Source organism: Acomys russatus, chromosome 6 (assembly GCF_903995435.1).
Source record: "Acomys russatus chromosome 6, mAcoRus1.1, whole genome shotgun sequence".
Taxonomy (NCBI): domain Eukaryota; kingdom Metazoa; phylum Chordata; class Mammalia; order Rodentia; family Muridae; genus Acomys; species Acomys russatus.
In genome coordinates this window covers 30,254,838-30,263,716 of record NC_067142.1, presented here as the reverse complement: position 1 = coordinate 30,263,716, position 8,879 = coordinate 30,254,838, and the positions used below count along the sequence as shown (strand labels likewise).

At 48.4% G+C, this 8,879-nt stretch overlaps 1 protein-coding gene across 1 annotated transcript; it reads right to left on the bottom strand.

Annotated features, from left to right (window-relative positions):
• Nucleotides 1–7,213, bottom strand: Fcmr (Fc mu receptor). The gene is made up of 7 exons (XM_051147338.1): nucleotides 6,832–7,213; nucleotides 6,040–6,174; nucleotides 4,700–4,919; nucleotides 3,383–3,534; nucleotides 2,973–3,125; nucleotides 2,799–2,857; nucleotides 1–843 (listed from the first exon to the last, which is right to left on the bottom strand). Exons 1-7 carry the CDS (start codon nucleotides 7,199–7,201, stop codon nucleotides 667–669), a joined length of 1,266 nt encoding a protein of 421 aa, XP_051003295.1. The 5' UTR covers nucleotides 7,202–7,213; the 3' UTR covers nucleotides 1–666.
• Between the last annotated feature and the right edge of the window lie 1,666 nt (nucleotides 7,214–8,879).

Genomic DNA, 8,879 nt, shown 5'->3' with positions numbered 1-8,879 from the left:
ATCCCCCAGGGTGCTTCTCTCCCGTGCCTTGCTATATGTTGTCTGGATGACAAGGGGAGTGGGTCTATTTCTGAAAACGGGGAGAGCTGATAGTTTGACATAGCTAAAACAGATCAATGTTAAGGTACCAGGATACAGAAGAGGGTAGGGAGACTTTTTACAAGGGGGAGATGCTGGAGTCAGGATACCTCTACCAAGTGATGGGGAGTTAAGGAGGATTCATGCGTGTGTATATCATGGACACCAACAAAAGCCCAATTCTGAAAATTTAGACTAAATCATCATATCAAATAAGTTACCGTTTCCATGAGACTCAGGACAAACAGAAGCTCATATGCCCTTTGGATCAGTGTCAACCACCAACCACGATGCCACATGAGCTAGGGTTGAGGCAACAAAGGCCATGTGACCATAGATAGTGATAAAGCACCTTTGCAGGTCCCATAGGCTGTTAGGTGATACAGAAAGGACCAGTGGCATCATGACAGATGAATGCTCTGTATATTCAGAGATCTCCCAATAAATGCAGGGGGCTTCAATGGGGTGAAAAATTAGCTTGTAATTGACCATTCTCAAGGCATTCAGATAGTCAAGTTGGGGTATGGGACATGGAAAGACAGAGATCCTACAAAGTGAAGGTGCTAGAAATCAGCAGACAGGCAGGATTCATTGGCATGAAGGTCTGGGCCCTGGGGCGTAGTCGGGGAGATGAGGCAGGCCAGGAATATTGACGTAATCATCCGAATCAGAGTTTTCCTCATTGACAGCAGGCTGCTGGCCCAAGCTCACGTACTCACAGCTCATCTTCAGAGACGGGGTGTGGGGCCAAGGAGCTTCAAGTACCTGGGAGCAACGAAAGGAGTGTCACCAGCTCTGGGGTGGGTGGATTTCCACTGCAGGAAATGAAGGATCGTGGCATGACTGCCAAGGCCACAAAGATGTGGAACCAGCTCAACTCCATTAATTGGGGGCCAGGCCTGGGGGGTTTTCAGGGTGCAGTTTCACCGCAAATAACTGGGAACCGCTTCATTCTAATGTGGGCAGGATATGCTCTCATGGGGTTCAGAATGAAGTCATAGGGCCGAGCAGGAGTGTGAAGGAGGCACAACTTCAGAAGGCTCCCTCCCCTTGGGGGATAAAGGGATATGACATGTGAGGAAAACATGCATCTTCTCAGGCAAATATTCAGAGGTAGCGTGACTCATTTCTTATACCTCTGTAAGGACTTGGAGAAGCCATGACACAGCACAAGAGTGCATTCCTGAAACGGGCTGGGTAGCAGAGGAAAGAAGACTGCAGGCCATGTGGGTACTATGGCCGCTTCTCTTCCCCAGAGAGATGCTTCAGGAGTCTCCCTTGATGGCAGTTAGTTCTCAGAAAGACAAGGCTATGTCAAGAGGCTGACAGGGCACAAGCACTGTAATACCTATAGCGCATGGCATGGCAGAGACTGTGCTCAGTCATCTAAACAGAAGTTCTAAGAACTAGAAGGGCTGTCCTCTGAATGCAGGAAGCATCTGTTTAAAGGAACCTCCACATTTTAATATTTTACCCAAGAGAGAAACAGCAGAAGCTCATTTGAAAACCCCATCTCCCTCCGGGGGTCTCAACTTACTTGGCTTAAACAAGAAAAGTATTCACTATGAAGACGGATGAGCATCTGAGGCCTGTTTAACCCTGGTTGAGAGAATGAGGGCCTCATAGAGGAAGGCAGGGTTAGCGTTCTGCAGGGGGCAGCCCAGAAGAGGGTCTGTGTGAGCCTAGGGAAGCCCCACAATAAAAGTCTGGCTTTTCGGTAAAACAGACAGGCTCTGCTGGGCCATTCATTCCCAAGCTCTGACGACTGCTTGTTTGGATGGTTGTTTGTTTTGGGAGGTGAGAGGGAGGACACATTCAAAAGGGTGGAGGTAGACTACACGGCTAGGTAACAGTCTTCCGGTTTTTAGCCAGGCACTTGGTTATTTAATGAATGTATTGCCAGCTGTGATGGCCTGACAGCTAAAGGCAAGTGGAAATGAGATGTGAAAATTCAGGGCCATGGTCCTAAAGAAGCAATCGTTCCTGTGAGTAGACGTCAGAACTTGGTTCTGGTGGCTGAGTGCTGACCATGGACCAGAAGAGTTGGAATAAAATGTGCCTGGGTGACCGGGTGGATTAGGCTGCTTCTTCCTGTCCCTCTGGTTTGAACCCTGACTTCAGAGGAAAATTGACTTCTATGTCTTGGGCTCTGCATTTTGGGGGTCTGTTGTATTTAATTAACTCACACTAATTTACACACACACACACACACACACACACACACACACGGTGCCCTTATTAATTTTTTTTTTTATGACTACAAAACTCAGTGTCTTAGACATAAAGAACGCTTTCTTAATTTGTGGAAACAAAAGGACACATCTGTTGTCTTGAATGTCCCCATCTCTGCCCAGTCACTTTAGATAAAGCCTAACGGTCACGTTACTATTACCTCTTCTCATTTTAAGAGTTGTCTAGAATGTCCTTCCTCACACTGAGGTAAAACTGTCAGGGTAGCTTCCACCCCCTCTAGCCTTCTAGAAACCTAGCGTCCTTTTTACATAGTAGTCACTATAGAGTTTCTGTTCCTACTAGACTAAAGCCATCCAGCACCCATCTATCCAAAGAGAAATGCTTGGCCTGGTAACTTAAGATAACCTCAGATCTTGGGAAGTCAGCCACCAGAAGGACCAGATACAGGCAGCTGAGGGGACACTGGCCAGTGAGAGCACACTAGCCTGGCTGAGCCAGGGCAGCAGGCTGGGGAGGGCGGAGCTTACCTGTGGCTGGGCAGAGGACTCTGAGGCTGGGATGCTGAGAAGTGGGGCCTCCGGGGAGCCTATGGGGCAGAAGAAAGTTGTAACAGCCGGACCTCTCCAGGCCTGGCCGCCACTTGTCCCTGGTGCCCTTCTGGCGCCAGTCTCCACGCACGCCTCACTCGTGTGTGTGCTCACCCACGCTGTCGGGGCCCGGTGCACGCCGAGGGCAGGCGCTGTAGATGTTGTTCTGCGAACGCAGCCTCTGCGGAACACCTAGGCGCTGTGCACGGAGTGGGCGGGATGTCTCCTGGCCACGCATCCTCATCGCCAGTCTGCGCCTGGAGAAGGCTTCAGAAAGTCACCGGAAAGAGAAAGGACATGGCATCAGATGCTGATGGCCACCCGCCTCTTTTTCCCTAGGCTGAGGGCTACACACATCTATGGTGCTTGCCATTGTATGGCCTATGCATACATGCCCAGGGTGCAGAGCACCTAAGATGGAAGGGCATCCCTATTCCCTGGGAGTCCAAACTGAATCTGAAGGCTCTGGGCTCTTTTGGTACCTCAGCTCTCCCAAGCAATGCCCAGAAACCTCAAGCGCTCACCTTTCCTCCTTTGAATGGCTCTTTTTATCATCACTCCCAAAAGAAGCAGCAAAAGAAAGCCCAGAAAGGTCGGAATCAGAATGTGAAATTCTGGGGTAGAGATGTGAAACCCTTGGTCTTGTCTTCCATACTGTGGGCCATGGTGGGGTGTTCTTGACCGGGAAAGAAAGAGGGAGAGAGAGAGGGAGACAGAAGGTAAATGAGAAAAGGAAAATTAAAGACTCACCCTTGTGTGGCCACCCTTTTTTGAAGATGACTCAGAGTTGACCCTTTGTTAACGGAATTCCCTCCATCAACCCTCAAAGAGATTTGGTTATGGGGTCAGGAGTCTTTGGTTCAAATTCAAGTTCCTCATTTTATTGGTTCTATGGTCTTGAGTTGAGTCTTAGTTTCCCCAAGCCTTAGTTCCTTATAAATAGGAATCATAAAACCTCCCACAACAAAGGAGGTAGAAGGAATTGGAGGCCCCTGGTCCATAGCAGGGTCGGATATGGCTCCTGTTGCCTTCGTTAGAAACCTTTTCACAGTTAGACTTGCATTAACCAGACCTGAACATTGCACGTTTTTATCTGCTTAGCATCTTAAAGACACTGCGCAGTGGCAGGTACATGGTTGATTGTAAAGAAATGTTTATTACATGGATTTCTGAGATAGGAATGAAGAGTCAGTCCTGTTTTCACTAAAACCACTTAGATTTTATTGCCTCAGTTCCCTCACTTATAGAATCCAAATGATTCTGAGACTTTTTTCGAGACAGGGTTTCTCTGTGTAGCCTCGGCTGTCCTGTACTCGCTTTGTTGACCAGGCTGGCCTTGAACTCACAGATATCCACCTGTCTCTGCATCCTGAGTGCTGGGATTAAAGGCGTACACCACCACGACCAGTTGATAGAGTTTTCTTCTTCTTCTTTTTTTTTTTCCTTACTAACAAGTTTGTGTTTGCTCAGGCAAAATACTTGTGTGTTTTCTTGAGCACGTGCTGTAATGCTGCCCCCTGGTGGTTAATTGAGGTCCAATATTTAGGACAATGCCAAGCAATAGAAACATTTGTCACAAGCAATTTAAATCGTGTTAGCAGCATTAGGAAGGAAAAGAAAAAGATGAAAGTAATTTTAACATTTGATAATTGGCGATTGGTATTAATTACTTTATATAAGGTCAGAATTAGGATGTTTCAAGTGCATTACTTGTTGGTGAGAGAGTAACGCATTTATATATCACACTCATAAACAGAGCACCTTTCAGTGCACTTATGGAGACGAAGCCGAGAAGGGTGCAGGACGTCTTGACTTCAGGCCCTAAATACAAAGGCTCTTACCTTTGTCTATGAGGTCTGGTGTGGTGGCTGTAGCTGGCCTCTAGGGGGCCGACCGCTTCCTGAGCTGAGGTCTTCGGAGCTGCAGTAGCAGGTGGGAGGGCTGCAAACTCCGCAGCTGTTATTGAAGACGTTCTGGAAACTCTGGGATGGCGGGTCACTGGCGTGATGCTGGAGGGCTGGCGAACTGAAGGGGCCTCAGTCCTTGGAGCTGGTGTGGTGACTTCAAGAGAGAGGAAAGACTACGTTAGAGGTATACCGTGTTCTCCAGTCTCCACAGTCGCTGCTTCCCTTTAGCCCATACATGCTACTTTTGTAGTAGCCCTTGTGGTCTGATGTGCCTTTATAGCATGCCATCCACACAGAAAACATTCAGGCACGCTTGTCTCAAATGTCATTTTCTCCCGGAAGCCTCTCCTGACATCACAGGCAGAAGCACATCCCAGAAGCACATTCTTGAGGGGAATACCTTGCTTTTTGTGTGTGTGCTCATCTATTCCCTGCCCCCACCCCTAAGTTCCATCTCTGTGAGTCACACTCATGGAACTACGATCTACCCAGTTACACTGTTTCTCTTGAGCCAGGCAGGGTCTCCTAGTGTAACAATGTTCAATTAGTGTACCTACTTCATCTGGTATATGTTAAGATGCAATGGAAATGTTAGTATAATAATCATCTTTTAATTGCCAAATAGAGCTGCTAAAACCACTAGCTACCAGCAGGTATAAGACATCCCTGCAGGGAGCAGGAAGCTTAATGACCTCTAGCTGGGAACCGGCTGCCCAATCTTGGTTTCCAGTCATTCATAAAGGAGCTGGGGTTTGTGAATTGGGCACTTTGTAACTTGTGGTGCCACCTGGTGGTGATATATGACTCCTTCAACTAGGGACTGGAGTCCTAGCTGTCCTCTCTTTTATTACTATTTTTTTTATTTTAATTTTATTAATTTATTCAGATTACAACTAATTTGTTATCCCATCACTTGTATCCTCCCATTCTTCCCTCCCTCCCGCTTTCACCTTTTTCCCCTCCCCTAGGTCTATGACCGAGGGGGACCTCCTCCCCCACTATATGGTTATAGGCTATCAAATCTCATCTTGGTAGCCTGCTTATTCTTTCTTTGAGCGCCGCCAGGGCTCCCCACCAAGGGGAGGTCATCAAATATGGGGCATCAGAGCTCATGTCAATGGGAGTTCCAAGATGGCAGCGCCTATCACGCACAGAGAAGGTCCTCTCTTAAGGCAAGGACAAAAGTGTGGGAAAGCCATTTCTGCTTGGCCAGCCACTTGTGAGCTGAACAAAACATCTCTCCCTTTTCTCCTGCTCTTGACTTGAGGACTGACCTTTGGATGTGAATTCAGAAGAACTGACATGGTCAACCACATGGAACCAGCTGGGAATCTGCTGTTGCAGAAATCTGGGAAACCATCTTGGTGGAGGCTCAGATGTTGGTTCACCTTCCAAGAATGGTTCATACTCTGTCGGAGGCAAGAGGGATACACTGGTGATCATTAGGGAGGGGATAGGACAGGAGGTTCAAGTAGAAGATGACTCAGCCAAGGCCATGAGGAAATGTATATGGTCCGCTGAGACAAGCAGAAAAGGAACTGGCCTTTCCCACTAGCACATCTGGCATTCCCTATAAAACCACCAGGCTGTCGGCATTATAAGCTGCTGAACCAACCATGTCCACATTAGAAAGTCGCTGAAAAGAGAAACAGCCAGGGTTAAGAAGAAACGAGGGACCCGGCCATATAGTAACACAGGTGGACTAGATAGATATAGCTTGGTCACTAACTGTTTCTCATTTTTATCTATCCGAGACCTTTCACAAGGTAATGACATAGGACAGTTGTGGCCCTTCTTCGAGTCTCCTCTGCCTCAAAACTTCTTCCCTGCCTGATGTTTTCCTCTCCACTCACAGCCCAGGTAGGACGGGCAGCACACCACATCCATCTCATTCCTTTTGTCCGCTGTGGCTAGACGTTTCTTGGCTGTGGTGTTGGTCAACAGTGAAGTTAAGCTGTGTTGATTTGTGTTGTTACTGGCCCGGGCACTATGGCAACAGCACAGGACAGTTACAGTTAGATGCTGGTCTCAGTTTTCCTAACTGGGAATGCGTTCTGAACACCCACCACTATGGACGCTCAGGGTGATTTTCCGGGTCTTGCCCCGGTCTGTGTTTTTGCCCACACCACAGGCATAGATTCCGTTGTCATTTTCAGTCAGCTGTGTCATCTCCACCAGGAAGAGACTCTCATCCAAGTACGGCGTTAGGGTGACTCGTCTTTCGTATTCCTTCTTGACAAAGCTGCCAGACACCACGGTGGTGCATATTTTAGGGTCAGTCATCTGTCGGCACAGATACATCCTCACGGGTATTCGAGGGAGTGGGCACTCGATGATAATGGATCCGCCCCACTCGGCGTCCAGCTGTACTTCTGGGAGGACTTTCAGGGACCCAGACACTGCAAGGAGAAGAGATGGATGCAGAAGAGGCCCCATTATCAGACGTATCTCAACCTCAACCACATCATCAGCCTCACGCATCTCTCCATCCCTAGTGGTGGCCCCATGCATCTCTCCATCCCTAGTGGTGGCCCCACGCATCTCTCCATCCCTAGTGGTGGCCCCACGCATCTCTCCATCCCTAGTGGTGGCCCCAGGCCACTTCATACTCATCCTTAGATCGAGCGATATCCCTGTCCTCAACCCAGCTTCAAGCCTTCAGGGATTTCCACCTATTGAGTCATGTTTGGTTTCTTCAAGGTCCTATTCTCATTTGGGCGTACTCTGTGCGCATCCGACGTCCTCAGCCACATAATTAAATCTGAGACTGTAAGGACTTGGACACAATTGCAGTGCCTACTCCAAAGAGAAATAGTATGCCTGGAATGACCCCCCAATGGCACACAACCCCCAAGTGACTTCAGTATGTGGGTGAAAAAGGTGACACATGCTTACAGCACATTTTCCTTCGGAGTTCTTTTTCTCCTCAGGTCTGTTCATGTACCCAATCCTCCTTTAAACTCTATTAAACCTTTCAACCAGTGCACATTGGATGCCTTTCACGTGCACCCCTGTCTTATACAACAAGTCATATGACAAATTACACCAGCAGATAGCTACCATAGCACAATGTAATAGATTCCATGAGAGAGCCAGCTCAGGGCTCCCTGAAAGGAGCGAGCAGGAGCAGCTGACTCAAGCTACTGAGGGGATGGGTCCCTGGAGGAAGGCTTTTGAGAGAAGTGATGTCCAGGCTGTGCCCTGAGTGAATGAATGAGCGTGGAGGGCAACTGAGAAGGTGACACTGGTCACTGGTGCAGAGAACTCACGGAAGGGAAAGCTGGGGTATGCGTGAGTGTGAGTACACGCCTGGGAGAGAAGCAGATCAGGGGAGAAGTGGGAACTGTGGGCAGCAAGTCCCTGACCTCAGAAAGCAAAGGAGGATAGAGTAGTGTAACCCAGCCCGCTAGAGGAGAGAGTAAAGCCACAGATGGCGATGTAAGTGCGTCCCAGCAAGTGCCTCCATGTACTGAGAAGAGGGTGTCCTAGTTACTTTTCTATTGCTGTGATAAAACACCATAACTAGACAACTTCATTTGTCTAGAGCATTCCATTTGGGGCTTGTGATTTCAGAGGGCTAGAACCCATGACCATTGTTGTGGGAGGCATGGCAGGCAGGCAGGCAGGTGTGGTGTTGAGGTGGTAGCTGGGAGCTTTTATCTTGATCCACAAATAAGAGGAAGATGATGCAGAAGAGAGGGACGGGGAGGAGGTAGCGAAGCAGTGGTGTGGGGTTTTTGAAACCTCAAAGCCCACTCCCGGTGCCACACCTCTCCCAACAAGGCCACGCCTCTTAATTCTTTCCAAACAGTTCCACTTAATGAGGACCCAGCATTGAAACATATGAACATATGGGAGGGGCATTCTGATTTAAACCATCACAAGGGTTGATAGGGTAAAGTGTGCATGTGTGTGTTTAGGTGGGCCTGGAGGGCTACGGCGGAGAAGCAGAGGGCCTTTCAGATGACAAGAACATGCTGTGTCCAGACGGAGACATGAGCAAACATGGCAGGGAAACCTGCTGGCTTTCAGATGTTCATCTACAGACGTTCTGAATAGCTCCAATGAGCTTAGTCAAATTAGTTAAAAAAATTAGAACATCAATGGGTTTAGG

Coding starts and splice junctions, on each gene's coding strand:
- Fcmr (XM_051147338.1), bottom strand. CDS start 7,201: ATGGGGCCTCTTCTGCATCCATCTCTTCTCCTTGCAGTGTCTGGGTCC. Junction 4,920..6,039: donor TTCTGAATTCACATCCAAAG/GTCAGTCCTCAA, acceptor TCTCTCTTGAAG/TCACCACACCAGCTCCAAGG. Junction 2,858..2,972: donor ACCGGGCCCCGACAGCGTGG/GTGAGCACACAC, acceptor TCTGCCCCATAG/GCTCCCCGGAGGCCCCACTT.